This window comes from Halteromyces radiatus (genome assembly GCF_025201355.1).
Source record: "Halteromyces radiatus strain CBS 162.75 chromosome Unknown BX664scaffold_4, whole genome shotgun sequence".
NCBI classification, from domain to species: domain Eukaryota; kingdom Fungi; phylum Mucoromycota; class Mucoromycetes; order Mucorales; family Cunninghamellaceae; genus Halteromyces; species Halteromyces radiatus.
Genome location: NW_026251690.1, coordinates 512,022 through 534,893, shown reverse-complemented (window position 1 = coordinate 534,893; position 22,872 = coordinate 512,022). Strand labels below are relative to the sequence as shown.

At 30.4% G+C, this 22,872-nt stretch overlaps 5 protein-coding genes and 2 non-coding genes across 7 annotated transcripts; 2 read left to right on the top strand and 5 right to left on the bottom strand.

Moving 5' to 3' along the window:
• Nucleotides 1–143: 143 nt before the first annotated feature.
• BX664DRAFT_262384 (armadillo-type protein) lies at nucleotides 144–2,043 on the bottom strand (the record flags this gene model as incomplete). The annotated part of the gene is made up of 8 exons (XM_051540718.1): nucleotides 144–599; nucleotides 693–779; nucleotides 837–998; nucleotides 1,068–1,124; nucleotides 1,206–1,512; nucleotides 1,592–1,679; nucleotides 1,819–1,855; nucleotides 1,918–2,043. 8 exons carry the CDS (start codon nucleotides 2,041–2,043, stop codon nucleotides 144–146), a joined length of 1,320 nt encoding a protein of 439 aa, XP_051399693.1.
• Nucleotides 1,944–2,991, bottom strand: BX664DRAFT_122539 (uncharacterized protein). Its single transcript, XM_051539765.1, has 3 exons — nucleotides 2,735–2,991; nucleotides 2,538–2,626; nucleotides 1,944–2,405 (listed from the first exon to the last, which is right to left on the bottom strand). The coding sequence occupies exons 1-3, from the start codon at nucleotides 2,881–2,883 to the stop codon at nucleotides 2,188–2,190; spliced, it is 456 nt and encodes a 151-aa protein (XP_051399692.1). The 5' UTR covers nucleotides 2,884–2,991; the 3' UTR covers nucleotides 1,944–2,187.
• BX664DRAFT_331558 (putative deoxyribonuclease TATDN3) lies at nucleotides 2,968–4,290 on the bottom strand. The gene is made up of 5 exons (XM_051545158.1): nucleotides 3,924–4,290; nucleotides 3,672–3,822; nucleotides 3,533–3,610; nucleotides 3,236–3,470; nucleotides 2,968–3,165 (listed from the first exon to the last, which is right to left on the bottom strand). Exons 1-5 carry the CDS (start codon nucleotides 4,237–4,239, stop codon nucleotides 3,100–3,102), a joined length of 846 nt encoding a protein of 281 aa, XP_051399691.1. The 5' UTR covers nucleotides 4,240–4,290; the 3' UTR covers nucleotides 2,968–3,099.
• Nucleotides 4,291–4,637: 347 nt separating this feature from the next.
• On the top strand, nucleotides 4,638–4,710 carry BX664DRAFT_t82. The gene has a single exon. It is a non-coding gene; the product is annotated as a tRNA-Ala (tRNA).
• An 11,487-nt stretch (nucleotides 4,711–16,197) lies between these two features.
• BX664DRAFT_122331 (uncharacterized protein) lies at nucleotides 16,198–16,903 on the top strand. The gene has a single exon (XM_051539764.1). It carries the CDS (start codon nucleotides 16,310–16,312, stop codon nucleotides 16,718–16,720), a length of 411 nt encoding a protein of 136 aa, XP_051399690.1. The 5' UTR covers nucleotides 16,198–16,309; the 3' UTR covers nucleotides 16,721–16,903.
• Nucleotides 16,904–17,663: 760 nt separating this feature from the next.
• BX664DRAFT_331544 (uncharacterized protein) lies at nucleotides 17,664–18,577 on the bottom strand. Its single transcript, XM_051545157.1, has 2 exons — nucleotides 18,520–18,577; nucleotides 17,664–18,405 (listed from the first exon to the last, which is right to left on the bottom strand). Exon 2 carries the CDS (start codon nucleotides 18,082–18,084, stop codon nucleotides 17,809–17,811), a length of 276 nt encoding a protein of 91 aa, XP_051399689.1. The 5' UTR covers nucleotides 18,085–18,405; nucleotides 18,520–18,577; the 3' UTR covers nucleotides 17,664–17,808.
• A 2,501-nt stretch (nucleotides 18,578–21,078) lies between these two features.
• BX664DRAFT_t65 lies at nucleotides 21,079–21,152 on the bottom strand. Its single transcript has one exon. It is a non-coding gene; the product is annotated as a tRNA-Ile (tRNA).
• Nucleotides 21,153–22,872: the final 1,720 nt, after the last annotated feature.

The following is a 22,872-nucleotide window of genomic DNA, read 5'->3' as shown; positions in this document are numbered from 1 at the left end:
TTTCTTTTTCTTTTTTTTTTTTTCCTTTTTACCAAATGTTGAATAACGCTATTGATAATATTTGGTCTACTCATCAATATCACTTTGGGTTCTTCAGAACCACTACACATGTTCACAACAATATATAAGGCAGCCTCTAGTGTCTACATAAAAAAAAAAAAAAAAAAAAAAAGTTGATCAGATGGTTTCTTTTTTTTAAAAAAAAAAAAAATAATAATAATATGATTTCTTACCTCTTGACTTGCTTCACCTTCATCATCCTCAAGACCCATATTGGAAGTCACTTGAAGCTTACTTTCCAAAACGTCCAATAAATCTTCTTTGCCGATACCATCAATGACATATTCCACATCTTCTGCTTGTCCACATATCAAATTGCGTACCGCTTCCATTGCTTGTTCCTGTACTCCGGGTTTCGGTTCGTGTAGTAATTCGATTAATGAGTCATAGGTCAATATATCCATCACCGCTCTCTTAGCTGTCATATCCGCCTTGTACAATAGACTTTTGATAGCCCAAATACCATTGAGTTGAAGCTTTGGATCGTCTGATCGTGAGTATTCTACAAATCGTTCGATACCTCCTGCTTCGATCACAGCCTACAAAACAGTAAAAAAAAAAAAAAAAAAAAAAAAAAAAAAAAAAAAAAAAAAGGATGAGTGAGTAGATTTGAATGAGCAAAATGAGTTTACCTTTTTCATCGGTGAAAAGTCAAGAGCTAGATTACAGATGGCACCACAAGCAGCAGCCTGCACAACAGGGGATTCATCGTATAGCAGCTATAATATACAGAATTGAATATTAAGTTGAATATTATTATTGTTTATCACTTTTACCTTGAGTAAAGGGGGAGCCACACCAGCATCCACAAGGCTTGTTCGTAAATTGGATACACTTCTTGATAATGATCTTGCACATTGACATGCTGCTAACCGGACGTTGAGATAGTTGCTTTGTAGAGCGGAAACAACGTAAGGGAGGATTTTGCATTCAATTGCCTAGAAAGCAATTTGAATGTTAGTAACATACGTTGATCCATCATATCATCTTCTTTTAGTATTATTTACCTGAGCACGACATTCTTCTTTCAATAAAGTGGCTGATGCAAGAGCAATCAGGGTATTCTAGTAATGGGAAATACAAAAGAAAAAAGTTCAATACCCTATCCCTATTCTATCTTTTTTTTTTTTATTTATAGTTCTTACCTCTTTGATTTTTTCTTTTCGTTTTTCTATACTACCAGTACCAGGTACGCCTAATTCTTCTTCTTCATCGGAACCTTTGCATGATACGCTCGCTAATAGTTCAGATAATTTGGGTATGATATCAGCATCAAAAGCCGCCTTTTGCATATCTTCACTATCCTTGATCAAATCCGCCAGTACCAATGGAGTTCGTTCTTGTACATCACCCGTTTCCTCGCTCATCAACTTGACCAAAGTAGGAAGTACCACAAGAACAATTTCAGTGAAAGGTTCAGAGAACACGTCGGATCGGTAAAGATTTGTAAGACTATAAATAAATAACAAAAAGAATAAGAACATAAATATTATGTGGTCAAATAAGATCAATTGTTATCCACTTTTATTACCATGTAGCAGCAATCAATCGCATATTGGGGCATTTGCTTTTCACAAAGTCGATCATGGTAGCAGTTGTGAGTTGATTCGAATTTAATGCTATTGAATATATATATACATATATGTATAGTTGAGATGTTAGCTATTTTCCCTTTCTTTTTTTTTTTTTAAAAAAAAAAAAAATGTAACTTACATTTTGAATGAATGATAATCTCAGCCAATTCAGTGTTTTCCCGACCCAAAGTAGACAAGGCATCTAATGCAGCTTCTTGTGCCTTTAAAATAATTGAATGTATTAATATAAATACTCTATATAAATATATATATCTGTAGTTACCTTGATGTAACCAGAATGTAGTAAATTGATCAATGCTTGAATAACGCCAGCAGAAGCTAATTGCATTTGTTGTTCTTGAGTATCACAACATTTAGCAATGATAGTAGCAAGGAATTCAGCAATCATTCCAAAGGATAATCCAGCAGATGATTCATTTGTTCGAGATTCTTTGGTGAGATAAGAAGAAGTAACATCCAACAATGTCACAATACTTTTGATATGCTTATCCTAAAATTTATAAATTGCATAGATCATGCTGAGTTTCAAGTTTCATTTATGGAGTAAAACGATTCTTACCTTGAAGATATCATCCTTGTAAGCGCTGGAAGAAGAAAAGATAGCCTTCAATGCTCTAGTGGACGCTTCTAATAATTTTCGTTTCCTATTTATAGCTTCTGTTATTGGTATATCTTGAGGTATTTCCAATGAGTCCAGTAACGGTCCAATTGCTCCAGAAGCCACTACCGAAACAACGTTCTCATCCTTGCCTATTTCAAAAGAAAAAAAAATATATAATGTTAATCATTGTTGCATTCAAATGTAATATAAACTATTCAAAAATACTATTTTCCTTTTTTTTTTTTTTCCTTGTAAAATAATAATAATAATAATAATCTTACCATAAGCAATACTACCAAGAATGGTTACAGCTTGAATCTTGAGAGGATATACAGCATCGGTATCAGGTAAAGTCAAATATTCCACCAATCTATATTAAAAAAAAAAGTCAATATGAGTAAAACAATTATTACCCGAATTTCAAAGCTAAAAAAAAAAAATCATATATGAAAATATTTTATTTATATTTTTGTCTTACCGGTCTACTACACCAAGTCGTATATAAAGTTCTTTTTTTGTCTTGTTGCCAATGACAGAGTTTTTAATAAAACGTAAGGCCTTGAGTCGTCTCGATTCATCGGAACAAATGAGTTCTTTGACTGATTCTTCATATTTCGAGGTCGTCATATTGTATTTGGTAGTCAAGGAAGTTTCAATTTGTGATCGATTATAACGAAAGGAAAGAATAATGAAAAAAAAATGAAGAAGAGTGAGAAAGTGAGAGGCGATTTTTTTTTTCAAATTTCACTTTCCGAGTTGCTTTATTCAAAATGGACAAAGTCACACACACAAACATAAGTACACAATAAAGATGAAACCCACTACAACTAATAAAAGTTTAAACTATTCTAAACATGCTTGATGATGATCCTTAAAGAGTCGAATAGCATTCATAGTAGTTTGTGCTATCTAAAAAAAAAAAAAAAAATTAAAATTAAAATACAAATTCTAATAACTAATTGCATGAATCCACTCTTACTACTTTTTCCACTGGAATATTCTTGATCCTAGCGATTTCTTGTGCTGCCACTTTAATATATTTTGGTTCATTGTTCATCCCTTTTTCAGGTGCTAATGCTGGTGAATCTGATTCTAGTAATAAACATTTCATTGGTATCACTTTGGCCAGTATTTCCTTTTGAGGTGATCGGATAATGGATGGAGGTATTGAAAAGTAAAAACCTTGTTCCACTGCTTTCTTGGTATAACTTGCTCTATCAAAACTCAAGTCAATCAATTCATTTTTTTTTATTATTATTTATTTTATTTTACGTACTTTCCATCAAACGCGTGCATATTGACTAACCTTGCTCCACATTCATACAATACATTCAACGCATAATGACCAGCAGATCTACATATAATCATAATAATAGTTCATTTTTACTCAAAAACATATATATAGTATATCTTACCTCGAGTGTACATTGACTGGTAGATTCGCTTTGACTGCCATTTCCACTTGTTCACGAAATATATCACATTGCATTTGTCTTAGTTCTGATTCGTCATTAACCATATTGTTGGGGTTTTGTTGTATTATATGTCTTGAAAAATCAAGTCCAACTAGAAAATAAAAACAAATCAATGACTTTAATAAAAAAAAATTATATATATATGACCTTGTCTAACCCGTCAAGTTGTTTCAAGAAGTACTGTATACTTACTTTCGCCAACGCAAACAATTGTTCTATCTTTTATCGCCTTTTCAAGTATAGGTTTGAATTTATCCCAATCATCCTTTGTAACAGATCGTTCAGAAGTATTGTCACCATCCAAATATTGCACAGGATGGAGTCCAAGTGACGGCCATATCATTCCATTCGATTGAGACGCTAGTGTTAAAACATCGGATGCATCATGAACTGTTTCTGAGACGCTGATAATATGTTGTACACCAGATTCTTTGGCTGACTGCAGTACTTCTTGAAATGCTTGTGCTCCAAAGTTTCTACTTGTAATGTGAGCATGAACATCAATCATTATGAATCAGTATGTATATAATATAAACAAATTACATGGAAGAAAAAAAAATAATGAAAAAAGAGTAAAAAAAAAAAAAAAAAAAAAAAAAAAAAAAAAAAAAAAAAAAAAAAAGCCCACGCGACATTTAGGGAAAAAAAAAGTCCGCATGAGGTCCATAAAACAGGAGTCATCTATACTTGTAATAAGATTTATTGATTCTGCTTTCAATGCTTTCCAAAACAGACACAACTTAAAAATTGATAAGAATAATGATGATAAATTCTAATAATTACAACGATTCACCAGAAGATTCAATAATCAAGGAATAAATAAAAGTTTTAAGGGCTAAAAAAGGAATCGGAGAATGAAATTTACGATTGGCTTCATATAGCACTTTTCGGTCTAGTCAAACATCTGGGGATCTAGCTCAAATGGTAGAGCGCTCGCTTAGCATGCGAGAGGCACTGGGATCAATGCCCAGGTTCTCCAATTGATTTTTTTATTTTAACTGATGTTGAAATTCTATTTTTATCTCGAGTTGCGATTGGTTGTGTTGTGGTATGTGTTATGTTAAGTGTGCTAGGGATTTTTTTTTGTTATTCAGTGGATGATCGATTTATATAATTGTTGAATATTATTATTAAAATAATAATATTGATGATGATTATTTGTTTGTGAGCACCAGTTCCTTTTTATAAAAGAGAACAAGACAGTATAAAGTAGATTTAAATGTATATTCCAAATATAGAAATAAATGACTTGATTATTTGATCACAATTGATGATGATCAATAAAATAATAATAACTTGATTGTAGTTTGATAATAAAATAATAAAATAATAATAAAACTTAGGATGATTGATTCCTTAAGAGTGGTCAAGATAGTTTGATTTATGAATCTTTTTATGTTTATTAAAAAAAATAAAGATCTGTTTGACAAAGTAAAAAAATATCATAATAACTAAGTGCTATTTATAATAAAAAAAAAACCTAAGTCAAACCAAAAAAAAAAAAAAAAAAAAAATTGGTGAGAACGGGCAAAATGGTGAGAACTGGAGAAATGGTGAGAATTGGTGAATTGGTGAGAATTGGTGAATTGGTGAGAATTGGTGAAATGGTGAGAATTGGTGAAATGGTGAGAAGAAAGAAAAAAGAAGAAAGAGAGAAGAAAAGAAAAAAATATATATATATTTTTTTTAATCTCCACAGTAAATTTCGTTGTCAACAGTTGTGTTGTGGTAAGTGTTATGTTAAAGATTTTTTTGTTATAGGGTGGATGATTGCTTTATATTGTTAGGGATTTATTTGTTAGAGGATGGATGGTTGATTTGTAAATAAAGTAAAAGATAATATCAAGATGATGATATTGATGATGATTGTTCGTATAGTGAGTACCAGTTCTTTTATATAAAAAGAACAAAAGTAAAATAAAAAAATATAAATGTAAACCAAAAAGGAAATAGATGTCTTGATGATTTGATCACAGATGATGATGATCAACCAAATAACTTGAATAAAATGCTTGATGGTAAAAAAATAAATATAAAACTTAGGATGATTTATTCCTTAAGAGTGGCCAATGTGATTTTGGTTTAAAAAAACTTTTTTATTGAATAAAAAGTATAAAAATTGACGGTTCAAAAAAAGGAAAACTAAGATATGATGGTTATTTATAATAAAATAAAAAAAAAAATAAAAATAAATAGAAATAAAAAAAAACCATTGTGTTTGAAAGATGTCAAACATTGAACTTTTGTTCAAATGTTCGACAAATATCAGACACAAGGTAGAAAATCAATTGTTTGAGAAAAAGAAAAAATTCATTGGTCAGCAATATTTCCATATCCAACAATATAATTGATTAAGTCCAAAAAAAAAAATAAAAGTAATTCGGATGATTGAAAGATAATAAGTTAAATAGTGAGCACTTCATTACGCAGGCACACGTAGAATAATCAGTAACTACAGTATATTATATTTCCGTGTTATTTGTGGTATCTGGAAGATAGTGGAAATAGTGTACGTCATTTTATTCAAATGATTTATATATTAATAAACTATGATTCTCAATCTATTTGTCTCTTTACTTTCGTTGGTGATTTGTTGTTGTATGATGTATATGTGGTAGCACATTGATATTGACGTTGATGATATGATGACTTTACAAAAAAAAATGTATCTTTGATTGACTTATGATCATAATGAATGCATGATAATGAGAATGACCGTTGAAGACCCTTAAGACTATTGATGACATTGATTTGATGAATAAGGTTTTATTAAGAAGATGATATCATGCGTATGTGACGTAAAAAAACACCAGCTACAGTATAACTAATATTCTATTATAACTACCAATAAAAAGATCACAAAGAAAAAAAGAAGAGATCAAGTCAACCCAAATCATACAGTAAGGGTTCATCAAAGAACATACGTATATTTGAACCTAATTGCCTGTCCTTACTTAGTCAGTCGATAACACTTGTTGCACATCCATCCTGTTGGCCCTGTAATATCCAGTTGTTGTTCTATTCCATTCTATCGACATAAAGATATACAATAAAAAATAGATTAGCTCAAAGTATAAATAAAGAAAGAAAGGAAGTGAGTTTGTATAATATGAATTAACCATTTAAGATTAATGAAGGATAAAAGTGAATGAGTTCTTTTTATATTACGTATTTTGATGTTGTATAATGATATAAGAATGAAAAGTCAACAAGAGAAAGAAGAAGAAAAAGAAAAATAAAGAATTGAGTGACTCTTAAAAAAAATCAGTGTGTGTATCTGTGTGCGCGACAACAGAAAAAAAAAAAAAAAAAAAGAATTCTTTTATTTCTGAGTCCAGCTTCCTTTTTTTTTTTCTTTTTTTTTCTCTCTTTGTCTCCTTTTTGCCATTTAGACATTAATGAAGGTCAATGTCAAGATTAACAAAAGTAAACTGATACTATTATTAAGTAAGTAATTAAAAAGGTTTTCTTTCCTCTTTTCGTTTTTTTATCGTATATTCTATTATGTTATACTGATATTATGCAAATAGACTTGTGTGACTAGAAGTATGGATCAAGCTTTTTGGACGGATACGTGTGACAATAATCTCAACTGGAAACAAGTTAAAGGATATATACTCTTCTGGTCATTGTTATAGTGTTATTGATAGTTTAAATATTTAGTTCTTATTATTATATTCTTCTTTAATAAAAAATCATACTCATTACCACTATTTACTATGGTGATATCACTTTATCATCTCCAATATTGTCAATCATCCCCTTTTAAACGATTATTATCCATTAACTATTTATCACCAACCGGCATTCATGCATTTCATCTTCTACCTGAATCAAACAAGAAACTAACAAGAAGATGCAAACAAAGACAATCGAACGATAGTAGTAAAACATTCTCCTTTTTGTATATATTATTAATTTTCCCTTTTTGTATTATCTTGTTTTGTATCATTAGGTAAAATTAAATGAAAGTTTTATATTTGTTTCTCAAGAAAAAAAAAAGAAGAAAGAAAAGAAGGTAGATCTTTTGTGTTCTTGCTAAGATTTAGTTTTAGGTGCTACTTATCCATATTATATGATGAATGATGAATGATGAATGGCTGATTAATAACGGTGTGATCTATAATGATGGATGATATGTGATGCTGGACGCCTAAGTCAGCATCAATTTTGTTTTCACAACAAATAAATATATGATATATATACAAACAACTAGGATCAGATGAGAAACAATAGAAAATAATGATATAAATAGAATGATTTTTATTCAAAGTATAACAAAAAAAAAAGATAATAGAGACTAAACTAGTGAAATATATATAAACAGCATCATAAAGAGATCTATAGGAAAAACATTCATTCAGATATATGTTCCAAGTCAAAGAAGGTGTCTTGGCCGGCTCCAAAGGTATCAGCTTTACAAAAACCCATTCCATCAAATAAATCATGGAATGCCATTTGCATCTGTACAAGGATGGGAATCATCATGATGAATAAGAAGTGCATCACACACTTTCTTGTTGGCGCTACAATAATAATGTGTTAGTATCATAATCAATATCATATTTTATACTTATAACAAACACCAAATCGTAAGAAGTCGTAGGAAGTCGTACGAAATCATAGGAAATCGTAGGAAGTCGTAGTGGGGAGGATGATTGCGACGGGGAGTAAATGGATAACGAAGGGGATACATAGAAAAGAAAAAAAAAAGGATAGTGGGTTGACAGAGATCACAGGGAGACACTAGTCAGTGCTGTCCAAGTTCCTACTCCACAACATGACTTTAACCTAGGTTTTCTTCAGCAAATCCGTCTAATGAGTTAGCGGGATCTCCTTACTTACGCTATGGAAAAAGCCATTTTTTTCAAGTAACATTGTAAATTGTGCTAAGCAATGGTTATTTACAATTACAAGAAAAAACGAGGGCGATACCTTTATGCCTACATTACATTGTGCTAAGCAATGGTTCTTGTAATGAAGGTGTTAAGAATGAAGGATAATAGTCCAACACTTGAAACAAAGGCAATGAAGATGAGGGGACAAAAGAAAGAAAAAAAAAAGGGGGAAAGACAAAGAAAAAAAGAAAAGGGAAAAAAGCAGAAAAAGATCAAAAAAATACCGCGAGTTTAAATAGTTTCAAAAAAAAATCAAGGAGCCAATCAGAGCGCGCCTTTTTTTAACTACTTTCGTGCCAACCAAAGCGTGTTTTCGTGTCAATCAAAGCGTGTTTTCGTGTCAATCATCATCTACCACTCTTTTTTTTTTTTTTTTGTCATAACGTCTACGTGTAAGCAAACCGTTGTCATGATCAACAATCCGTAACAGATATGCATTGGATGAATAGGCGATTAAATCAAATAAAAACCGCAAGATGTGAACTTTTTTTTTATTTTTTACGTGATTAGCGTTATCATCATGGAGCCATCACTTTGAATCTTTACGATAGTAAGAGTCAATCATCATCATCATCATCCATCTACTTTTATTGTCCCTGAATAATAAACTAAACTACTATGCAATATTGTCCCTTTTTGGCGGGGCTTGTTTGAATTTCTACTCCTATCAAACTTAGCATATTAGAACGTAGATCGATTTAGTGTAGTACATGTCCTACTGCATGAAAACAGTGGAGCCATCATCATGACAAGTGTATCAATAATAATAATAATAAAGAAACGATGAGTATCTATACCATTGATACATCTACCACTCACTACCAAAAAAAAAAAAAAAGAAGACGATTAGATAGAGTGTGACACGTGGAGTTTGAAACGCGTAAAATTTAAAGTCTTAAGAGCGAAGAATTTTTACTTTTTTTTTTCTTTCTTCTTCTTCTCTTTTCTTTCAACCTTTAAACTAAGTTTACTAATACATATTACTCTTTGATTATTTAGGTCGTTCCTTTATTATGTTTTTCCTTTGGGGACCAGCTCATGCACGATCATCTCTTGTTGGAAGGTTTTGTAAGTACTTAAATGAATATACCAAGTCATTATATACTCACATTTTTCTTTTTCTTTTTTTTTATCTTCATTGTTTTTTCGAACGGGTGAGTATTAAAAAAAAAAAAAAGAAAAAAAAAAAGGTAATCTTCACTAACAAGCTTATCTAATTCTATTCATATTATATAGGCCTTGGAAGCAACTTCTGTGTGACCCCCTAACGACATCTATCACCGGTAAATTTATATTGTATAAATATTAACTGTTCACAACAAGAATGAATAGTTACTAAAATCATTGTGTTTTATTTATTATATTAGCACCTCGGGTCAAGAAGAGACTTTTCCAAAAATGGTGATATGATAGAGGACTTCTTCTTTTGCTGGTAAAATAAGAAACTCTGTGTATGAAGGATGACGGTGATGATGGTGGGTCCAAAGGAAAGGTAGTATTATCAATGAAATTTACCATAAACTACTTTTTTTTTAATACGTCTATTCTTTCTCTTTTTATAATAGATATGATCGATACCATACGAAGCTCTGATTATAGCACCTCTTTGTCTTGTCAATGTTTTATGGTTGGTTGATGGGGATAAACAAGGCATGCACAAGGAACAAGTAAAGGTAAAACAAAAGTAATATGGGTGTGGTAAACTACTTTATGTGCTACTTTTTTTTTTTCTCTTTTACTCTTCTTTTGTAGTTGCTGCAAGCAAAGAAAGCAAAGAATTATGTAAGTACTTTATCTCATTTTTATTATCATATTGTATATGAATAATCTATTCATCCTCTCATTTCCATTCTTTTTTATTTTTTAGTTCTTGATGGTTTAATAGATACTTGAATCAATTTGATATATCTTGCTTGAATTTTACTTTTGAACTGACTTGATCTTGCATCAATTTGATATCTTACGATCTTCTCTTGGAGTTAGGTCTTGATCAAACCTGCTTTAACTGCAAATCATAAATATCAAAGTTGAGTTCAAGTTAAGTCAACTCTCAAAGGTAAGTCCAATCAAGATATCAAATGGATTCAAGCAGTTTATGGGTCATAATATCTGTTCGCAGGACGAGTGGTGGAAGGTGATATATAAAGAGTATTATACAATGAATACAGCATATCATAGTTATTACTAAAAATCATTCTCTTTTTTTTTTCTTTCTATTCTATAGTAATTCTCTATGCTTGGTGATATCAAGTCGTATGGTTGGCAAGGAATATAAAAGGTGAGTAAACAAAAAAAAAAAAATATTGGGAGTCAATGTAGTTCTACCTCCTTGTGGTGGCTCCTGGGTAACGCTAAATGAACTACCATCATCATTTCCTCTTTAGTTTAGAAAATAGTAGAATATATATATTTTATTTTATTCAAATATGATTTTATATTAACTCGAATAAAGTTTGTTTTCAATCTACTTGTCTCTTCCCTTTTTTTTTTTTTTTTTCCTGTAATAGGTCCTTCCAGCCGTTGTCTATCCATACTAGTTAATACAGTTGTTTTCTATTGGCTGTTCATCCCTTCTTTTTGTTTTATCCATTTTCATTTGATGTTGTGATCCATATATGTCCAGGATGATAATGCTGTTGTTTTACAATGATAGTGAAAAAAATAATAATAAGAAAAAGAGAATGAGAATCATATTGTAAAATATTCTTTTTCATTTTTTGTATCTTACTTTTGAATAATTGACCATACTTGAAAATAGTCTATAAATTGCTTCGTGGTCGCTTAGACGTGATAGTAATCTTTTCCATTGGATGGAGTTGAGGAAAACGATTCTCTGTTACCTCTCTGTTACTCTTGCTCAAAAAAAAAAAAAAAAAAAAAGGAAGCTATGTATCATAAAAAGCAATATAATTTTTATTTCAAACAAAAAAAAGATATTTCCATATACTAACTAGTAAAACTATCACTACTATCCACTTTACTGTATCTGTTACACCAGAAGCGTTCATCCACCACCAAGAGATCTTAACTAAACGAAGTTTCCTATCCAGTCAGTTCACATTACCAATGAAATAAATCTAGGTCAAGCAATTCACATCCTATTATAAAATATTTTTGTCATTTACCTGTACTAAATCCTACATCCAAAATGAAAGGGTTTCCCCATGTATTTTGTTAATCCCTTTTTCAAAACGCTCCAAATCCAATAAAATCTACCTTGACAAGATCGCACAGACAAAGAGGACAGCTAATGTGGAAAAAAAAAGTAGATGGAGAAAAGAAAAAGAAAGAAAAAAAATGAAAAAAAAAGCAAAGGGAGTGATTAATTTTTGAAGCCCGTCCCACTGATAACAATTTGAACATTGACTTTTTTTTTTTTTGCTTTTTCTTGTCCCAGCCAAAAAGTCCATGTCTGTTCAAGTGTAGATCTTTTTAATTTTTATTTCCAAATAGGACTATAAAGGGAACCTCACTGTCTATTTTAATTTTAAAAATACCTATCTACACCCATAGTAGGAAAATGCTTATGAGTCTCAACCCGATCTTTTTTTTTCAATAAAAGGAAATCTCACAGACTTGTTCTCGTCTCTTTTTTATTTTTTATTTTTTATTTTTTATTTTTTATTTTTTTATCACTATCTACACCAATATCACAATCATCATCCATCACTTATCATCCATCTCTTATCATCCAATTCATTACCCCAAAAAAAAAAATAGAATTGCGCATTTGGCAGTTCTTTATTTTGTTCCAAAGTAATAAAAAAAGAAAGTGAATATAAAAATATAAACCAATGTAACCATAACTATATAGAAGAATCTTGCTATAACAGTAAAACGCAAATTGCCGATTGTCCCAGGTAGGCATATTTCTCTTTCCACCAGAGTGTTTCGTTTCCGTTCATGCATGATTGTAGTCGTCGAAGAAAGTGAGTAGACTCGTAATACCAAATTGCCAATACTTGATCGTGATAGGCTGAAATTAGCGATGAGGTTCATTGTTTATTATTTACGGTTAAAGCAGGATTGATCAAGACCTAACTCCAAGAGAAAATCATAAAAGATCAAGTTGATTCAAAATCTAGTCAGTTCAAAAGTAAAACCTAACCAAGATATCAAATGGATTCAAGTATCTATTAAATCATCTAGAACTAAAAAAAAAAAAAAAAAAAAAAAGTTGGACCAAGCTCTGACAAGAAAAAAAAAGGGGGGCGCTCTCTCTTTTTTTTTTTTTGCTTTTACTTTTTTGTACTTTTTTTTTTAACCAATGACACTTTGAACATTGTAAGTTAAAAAATATATATATTGAAAGATCATTATTAACATACATCAATACATATATTGAAAAATCAACAAACAAAACTCGATACGTGATCAATACTAGTATCGACCAATATTGATCAGATATTAATTTTTAGTCAATAAAACTATGATTTTTTCTTAACGATGGAATACTGACGATATTGACTTCTCGTAAAGTCGATACTAATACTAATTTTTCAATATATATATATATATATTTATCATGAAACAAGATACTGATGTGTATATGGTGTTTTTACAACAGTCTTTTATTATTATTATTATCATTATTATTATTATTTAGTGAAACAAAAATGATAATCATACTATACTTTCTCATTACTCCTTTTGATAATGATGATGATCAAGGAAAAATAGATAAATAATAGTGAAATTACAATATAATAAACAAATGATAATAAAAATATGATTTTATTTAAATGAGAATATAATACAAAACACTATAACTAAACGACTAAACTATTAAATAAACCAATGATAAAGAGTTGGATACTTTTCCTTAACTTGCTATTCTTTTATCCAATATTCAGCTAATCCTTATTGTATATTTCTTCATATATCTATCTACTATATGTTCACAGAAAGAGTAAAAAAAAAAAAAAAAAAAAAAAAAAAAATAGATTAGTTCATAATACGAAAGACTAAGGAAGAAGAAGAAAGAAAAAAAAAGAAAGAAAGAATAAGTTAGAGTAAGTATATAGTAAAGTATAGAGTGAGTATAATATATATAAAGAGTGACTTTATAATATAGATTAGTAAAATAATGTATAATGGTAACTTACAATGTTCAAAGACTCATTGGTTAAGAAAAAGTAAAGTAAAAGCAAAAGGAAAAAAAAAAAGTGAAAGTGCGCCAAATTTTTCTTTTGTCAGAGCTTTGGTCCAACTTTTTTTGATCCAACACACCCCACATTGAGACCGGACTTTGAAGTTATACCATTTATGGAAAACACTTATGATTTTAATAAGGTTGAATAGATGAATAAATAATAATAATAATAATAATAATAATAAGATGATGATGATATAAAGATAAACTTTATTAAAGAAGAATAAGAATATAATATAATAAGACTAAAACTATCAATAAAAGAAACTATAGAAAAAATGTCATCTATTTGTACACAAATTGATTTTCCTTTCCAGTTTGTTGTTAATAATATAGTTACATTAGCTATTGATTCTTTTTATGTATCCAGCTTTCCTTTGGTTCTGTGATCCGTATATATAGGATAATGTTGCATCAAAGCAACAAAAAAGAAAGAAGAAAGAAGAAAAAGAGAATGAGAATCATTTTGTAAATATTCTTTTTCATTTTTTTTATAACTTACTTTGAATACAGTAATTGACCATACTTCAAAATGATCATAACAATGAATAATAGTAACATAATAAGACTGATGGACGATGTATCATAACAACCTATCTATTTAATAAATAAATGTTGATGGCTGATGTGAGTAATATATATTCCACTGCAGTTGGAACTTACACCAATAATATTTAATGGGTGACGGCGATAGTAATGATAACGATATCAATTTCCACGAGGATAACCAACTGATGAGAATTCAAACGATCTTGATAACAAGGATGCCTTTATGGAGAATAGAGTAATATATAAGCAGCTAAACTTGTATTTGTGACACTACCCATCAACAGAAAAAAAAAAAAGAAAAGAAAAGATGATATTAATGATTGACAAATCCTTCATTATCGTATTTTAGGTCTTACCTTCAAATATAATATCCTTGATTTTGTTTTGTTTGTGTTTAATAACCATAATTGATAGATATATTCAATAGCCTTTCCATTGACACATTATACTGGAATACTACTGAGAAGAAGAAAAAGGAAAGAATGAGAACCGCAGCCATACCTATATCACTTACTATTTTACTATTTCTTTTTTTCTCTTTTGGAATTATAGTAGTACCTTTGATAGTTATAGTCTCATTTTTATATTTTCATGATCTATTGAACATATATTGAAGATTCAGTTTGTAAACAAGAGTCAAGAGATGGTATTTCTATAACAAGATAAAAAAAAAAGAGAGAGAGAGTTTAGTTAACAAGTATATAAAGTCCCTTTTATTATACCTTTACTTACTTTTTATACAAAATAAAAAAAAAGAAGTTTATAACAGTAGTGATAAAGAAGAAGAAGAGGAAGAAGAAGAAAGTGTGAGAAAATAAAAAAAAGTGAGGTCTATTTTATATAACCTCATGAATTATGCCTTTCCTTTTTTGGATGTTCAACTACCGCTTTTCATAATTTATATTCATTACTTTATTATTTTGTTATTATCAGGTAATCAATTTATCATATTTAAACTGATTTATTATTCTATATGAATGTGATTGATGTTCCATCATATTAATAAAAAAGTTGCTCAAATTGATTTAACCTATATGCTTGATATTCCTTTTTCTTTTGTAATCTTTCTTTATTATGCTGTAGTTATTCAAAGTTCAATGAATACAAGGAATATCAAATAAGTGATAAAGACATTCACTTGAAAGCGTTTATTCTAATATATCATCATTATCATGATTATGTTACTGTAATCAATAATAAAAAAGTCAATTCTTTTCCATTGAATTAGTTTATATACTTTTATTCAACAAAAAAGATTTTTTTTATTTTTGTTACAACCACTTTGTTAGTTGACATAGTTGATTTCATCTTCAAGATGTATTTTTTATGTTTAAATGCATTCTTTTTATTCTACCCATACATTATTGATACGAAATACGCTCATACGACAAACAAGTTCCCTTCTATTGTTTGAATCTTAAATCAAGAACAGATTATGTACCGATATCAGAAATCATGGTGGATACTTTCAGAACTTTCAACGAAAATAACGAATTTCGAATAGTTTTTAGTGACAACAACATGTTTGCTTCTTGGGACTTTTACAGTGAACTGTCAAGGATATCATTGTCAAGGAAACTAGTCAATAAAAAAATAAAAAATCATGCCTGTGTCTGAGTTACATTATTATTATTTTATTTATTTACTTTTCTCCTTTTTTTCTTTGTTTTTTCTCACCTTCTCTTTTTCTTTCTCTTCTTCTTTTTTCCTTCCTATTTTTCTTATCTCTTTTGTTCTCCTTCATTACAGCAATGATACATTAGTTAGTCTCTCCTTATTTGGTTTAAATATAAATACGTTATTTTATTTCTACAACAAAGGAACTATCTGTTATCTTTGGTCAACAATTACTTTTACATTGTTTTCAATATTCTCATCAAACGACTAATATATTCTCGTAAGCATATATATAGTTACTTCTGTCTTGTCTGTCTGTCTGTTTACTGATATTATACCATTTCTCCTGTCTTGTTCTTGACATGAACACCCAGAACTCAAGAAAGAATCTTACCAAACCAGTTACTCCACAACCGTTACGTCTAAAGGAGTATTTCTTGCCAATTGGAAGAAAGGTGCCTGGCAAAAATTTTACCGGGTATTTTGTGAGCCAGTACGGGACGGTACAAGATAGAAGAACAGACAATCATCAAATTTGTGGCACATCAAGACTTAAAGAAGGATACATCTATTGTAAAATGACCGACATAGACACAGGAAAGTCGAGGCTTGTTGCTGTTCATCAATTAGTTTGTTTCGTTTTTCATGGTTCAACCTACTCGTCAGAAAAAAATCAAGTCGATCACATTGGTGGTGTAAAAGACAACAATCATCGTGATAACCTTCGGTTCGTTTCACCTGGAGAAAATAATCGCCATGCGTCGATGATGTGATCTTGTTTTAACAAAAAAAAAAAAAAAGGTTTAGTCGTGTTGTCATATGTTATAAAATAAAATTTCTGATTTTGCCAAAATGAATGTCCTTTCTTTTCTTTGTCTTTCCTTTTTTTTTTTTTTTTTTTTTTGTTGGTGCCTTGACGCAATTCCACTTCTTAAGATATGTAATCAAATCACCCAACGATCAACTCACCCGATCATCCATCCACACAATCAGCCATTCACCCAATCAACCATCCACACAATCATCCATTCATCCAATTATACATCCGCACAATCATCCAACAATCCGTTCATCCATTCATACAATCATAGCATTGCCAAAGAGATTCCATCATAAGAGGGGGGGATAATCCTTTTGCTTTATTTTTTAAAAAAAAAGTAACATTGATAAAAACGTAAGATATGAGATAGATATACTGTATTGTGAAGAGAGATCATCAAGGAAAGAGATATAGAAGAAATCATCAATATAATGAGAGCCGGATGGGGGAAAGCGTGAGAGAGCGTCCAGGTAGAAAAGAGATTTTGAAGTAAGAAATAAGGCCATTCCAAAGTACTTCTACACAATCGACTTTGCATTCGCCGTCAAGTCCAATCATCTATCGTTCCACCCACTCGCGTTCGGTTAATACTGTTGCACTGCATAAAGAGACAAATATCAAACGATTAGTTGCCCATTGCCTTTCCTATTTTTGCTTTCTTTTTCTACGCCTTACCATGATTTAAGCGCAAGTCAACGTATCAGAAGAACCATAACCATGTAAAGCCAGGGAGCAATTCCAGAGGGAAAAAAAAAAGCAAGTGATTATATCGCGTATTTTTTGACACACCCCTTTTTTTCCTTTTTTCTATACAACATTACCTAAAAACTCCATCATAGTGATAGAGAGAGTGAGGGTCCAATCAAGAAAAACCACCATAACGAGAGAGTTGAACCAAAAAAAAAAAAAAAAAAAAATGATAACAATGGGAGATAGATGACAGAAAGGGACGAGAGTAGGGCCAACCAAGAGGAAAGAGAGAACTTGAAGGAGATACCACCATAATGGGAGAGACTGTATGTAACCAAGGGAAAAAAGGGTTCAGGAAGCAATAACCACCATAAACAGAGTCCAACCAGGAAAAAAAAAAAAGATCTTGAAAAAAAAATCACCATAAAGGGAAAGAGAAACTAACAAAGAATAAAGAATCTTGAAGAAAATACCACCATAGTGAGGGAGAGTGTCCAGGCAACAAGCAAACACCATCACAATGAGAGAGTTCGTCCAACGGAGGAAAAAGGAGATCTTGAAGACCACGACAATAATAGAGAGTCCAACCGAGAGAAGAAGAAAAAAGGACCTTGAAGAAAACATCATCGCAACGGGAAGGAGATTTCGAAAAGAAAAAAAGAAAGAGATCAACCAAGAAAAGTAAACCAAAAGTAACCTAATAGTAAACCACAAGTAAACTAATAGTAAACCACAAGTAAACTAACAGTAAACCGCAAGCAAACCAATAGTAAACCAATAGTAACTTGAAGAATAGACCATCATAACGGGAGAGAGTCCAACCAAAAAAAAACAAACTTGAAGATAACATCACCGCAATGAGAGATTATCCAATCAAGAAGAAAAGAGTACTTGAAGAAAAGGGCACCATTGTTCCAAACAAGAAAAAAGAAAAAGGATCTTGAAAAAGTCAACTATAAAAAAAGGATGAAAGTAATTGCATTGGTTTTTATTTATTTAATGTTATGTCATGTTACATTAGATGATATGTTATACTATTGGTAGACGTTATTTTATTTTAAGGTTACTTATCATTAGCCAATATGGAGACACGCGTAAAAGGATTTAAAAAAAAAAAAAAGGTGGGAAAAGAGAAACGGAAAGAGAAAGAAAAAGAAAAAAAGTTATGAGGAAACAAAAAAAAAATTCATGCCTAAGTCCGCATAGACAAAAACGACGTGCCAAAAAAATAAGAATTAGAGAAATAGACCAGAAGGAACACTATGTTGCATGTATTGGTAAAAAGATGGAAAAAAGGTTAAAATATATATGGAAAAAAGAATGTTCTATAATACGTTTTTTCATTTTTCGGTTTGTTTTCATCCTCTTATTTAGAGAGAATCTCCTAGCTTGTTTTTTCATGCTTGATTCATCTGTGATTTAATTTATTAAAGGAACCAGGTACAAGTTGATATTGCATGAACGATGATTGCCGATAAGAATGGATGATAACTATTTGAAAGGTGATAATGATTTGATAATATCGAAGACGACGATAATGTCATCATAGTCACTAGTGGTAATAAATATGATTTTTTATTAAAGAAGATGATAAATAGAATGGATAACTAAGTAAAAGGATCACCATGATTTAAACCAGAATGAGAGAAAGATCAAGAAGATACACTTCTGCACGATTGACTTTTCCCTTTTCTTTTCAATAGAGTCCATCCAGTTGTATATTGCATCGATCCTGTTGTAAACCCACTTCAGCCAATCTTTTGTTGGTACATCCATTCATCCAAGATGCCTTTATCAAATTGATTTCCAAGAGAGAGCATCCATTCAGATATTCCAACAGTATACTTGATGGTTGTAACCTATTCACGTAAAAATAATAAATAACTAATTATTAGTAATAGTTGTGGAGAAGGATAGGAAATAAGAAAATGAGAGAAAGGAAAGTCATTCAACAGAAGTAAGTATGTTGACCCAATTAAACAGAGCATGTAAAAAAAAAGAAAAAAAAAAAAAGAAAAAAAAAAGAAAGTAGAGTGTCTTACCATTAACAAAAGAAGAATGTAGTATGAACCTTTGAAGAGCAAAGAAGATAAAAAGTAAGTTAGTTATCATTGTTCTTTTTATCTTTTTGATATTGTGTATGTGAAAAATAAGTCAAAAGAAGAAAAAGAGAGAAAGAATCTAGTCTCACTTTTGACACACTTTATTGAAAGACCGGAATTTGAATTTGTGACATTTAGTAATAGTAGGATTACCAATGCGACCTTGGAGTAAATGATATTTGGTTGGAATCATAGGATGATGACAGTAGTGTGATGATTGGTTAGAGTATTACGATGAGAGATTGCAGTGTGATGATGATTGCATGATAAAGCATGAATAATGATTGATACGCATATACAGTATAAAACGTCTTTTATTTTTTATTACCACCATAAAACTAGTAATCATCACTCGATAATAAACCCTTTAGATTTATTCATTTTATTTTATAACAATCATCAAGCTATTGTTGCATTATTTTATTTGATTTCATTATATTTGATCATCATCCAAGTCATCCATTACTACATCCATTTCCTTTTTTGGACTTTTTTTTTTCCCTTTACTTCATTTTTGTTATTTTTACAAAAGAACTTGTGCTCAATACTACCCAATATCAAAGATATTATTATATTAATAATATCATTCATCCTTTTTGTTAATCACCATCAAGATAAGAGAACAAAAAAAAAATATGTCAAGAAATAAAAATTTCTTCTTCTCACTTTAACTCTCCGTTACCGACATTGTCATCCAGCGTCACGATAATCTAATGAACTTTTTTTTATATACCTGTTAGGTTGTGTGTAGATAAAATAAAATAAAATAAAAAATGTGAGACTAGTAACAAGTCAGTGAGATTCTTCTTAGTTTATTTAAAAATAAAAATAAAAAGTTGATTATCTACACTTGAAAAATTTATATCTCTTTTATGTATGTTTTGAAAATAAAATTATAATCATCATATATATTAAATACCATGTATACTCTTTGTTGGTATATCTGATTAGTTTGTACGATATTCATGAATAATAGATTAAGAGTAGAATAAATTTCAAAGTCCCCCCCCTTTTTTTTTTTATTTTTAATACGCGTACATTTATTTTTCATTTTTTCTTTTTCCTTTCTTTTTCTCTTCCATTGACTTTTTTTTTTTATGATTGTATTATATACATTAGTGTAGTCGTTAGTTTACATACTTTTTTTTTTAATTCAATAAAGTTTTTATTTTATTACAACTATTTTTATTACATATCAATAGGGTCATTTACAGATGTATTATATGTATGAATGCATTCTTTTTTTTTTATTTTTATTTTTTATTATTCGCTTATATTACAGGTACGAAATACGCTGATACGACAGAAATCAAGTACTGCTGCTCACTATTTAACTTATTATCTTTCAATCATCCGTTTTACTTTTTCAGTTGTGGCCTTAACAACAAAAAAATCACTTAACACATCATAAATCAATCATCCACTCAACAAAAAAATTCTTAACATAATACTTAACTCCTGGTATTTGATTGGATGTGTTCCAAAGGCCGATAATACAGATGAAAATAGCAAAAATGAATGCTCACTACAGGGGTCGAACCTGTGACCTTGGCGTTATTAGCACCACGCTCTAACCAACTGAGCTAAGCGAGCAGAACTGACAGTTAGACTGGCAGTCACACTATGAATCAAATCGTTAAATTTGGCAACAATTTTCTCTTATTTTACGTAGATATATTATTTGTAATATATAGAGCAATCAATTAGCAATTGATTTATATAAGTATCATTACGTGATGATTTGTATTCATCGAGATATTCGGTTTTTTTCATTATACTGTATGTTGGCAAAGAGGTTCGATCTCTGGATATCTCACGGTTGTTCCCCCCTTTCTGTGAAAAATCTGATTCGCTGTTGACTCTTTTTGAAAGACCGATTTTTTTTTTTTTTTTTTTTTTTGGTTCCTGCTGTCTGTTTCACCTCCCCTTTTTTTTTTCTTCTTTCTTTTCTTCTTCTTTGTCTTTGTTTGAAGTACATATAAAATGCATATTCAAATATTCAATATTTCAATATGAAATACATTAAACATTCAAATTACACGAAAGTCTACAAATCACTGTATAGTTGAAGCAACAATTCCTTCACCAGCTTGGAGTATTATTGACGTCTTGATTGGATTGTAACAGTAGTTACATTAGAAGGTATTGTTGTCGGCTCTTTTTTTTTTTTTTTTTATTTACTTTATCAATAGATAGGAATCTGTCTCGAAAATGAACTCATACATGCTTTTTCTGTCTTCTTCTTTATATTCATTCTAGTAATACCTGATAGCATACTTTTTCTAGATAAACACTATTTGTACGTCGACGAAAAAAAGAAGTCGACTTGATAGATTACTATTCAACAAGGTAAATATTTATTTTAAATCGCGGAAAAAATGAAGACGTGACGAACAATATTTTTACATTGTGCTCATTATCTTTATGAAAGGTAATCAATATTCCACAATGGTGTAGCTAATTCATTTACCCATCTTTTTTATAGACGTGGAGATTGTTGAATAGTCATAGAAAGTGATGATGCAATATATGGAATATACCGTACTTTTGGATAATAGATTGGGTCGAACATACGTACACTTTATTCAATAATAAATGACGGAATTCAAAGAATAAGATGTCGCAAAAATAGGAAATAAAATATCGTAAGAATAGAAAATAAATGACAGAAGAAAAAAAATATAATTGTCGCATAATCAAATAGAGAATATAAGAAAATAGATATCATGAAAAAAAAAAGAGCAATCAAAAAAAAAAAAAAAAAGAAATCCACCAATTGAGTTCACCAAGTTTGCATATAAAAAAAAAGAAGGAAGAAAAAAATGAGTAACATTTATCCAGATGATATCTTTTTATTCACTTACAATTTAAGCGCGAACGCCTAAACATGTATCGAGATCACTGCAGCAATTTCTCACTACAGTGAAAGTAGGATGGCGATAACCATCCCGGAAAGCGTTGTGTTAACAACATTTTTTTTTTTAAAGAAAAAATGGGCGACCCCAACCACGCCTAGGCAAATAACGACCGAGGTCAACCCAGAGGGGAAAAGAGCGGAGAAGAAGAGAGGCCAGAAAGGAGGACAGACGGAAAAGATGACAGGCCCAAAAGAGAAGGCGACCCCAACCACGCCTGAGCAAATAACGACCGAGGTCAAACCAAGAAACAGGCCACAAGGGAGGACAGGCGGAAAAGAAGATTGGCCAAAGGGAAAGGACACGGAAAAAGATGACAAAGGAAGGGACAGGCAAGCCCAAAAGAGGACAGGCAAGTCCAAAGAAAAAAAAAGAAAAGAAAAAAAGAATTTGATGAA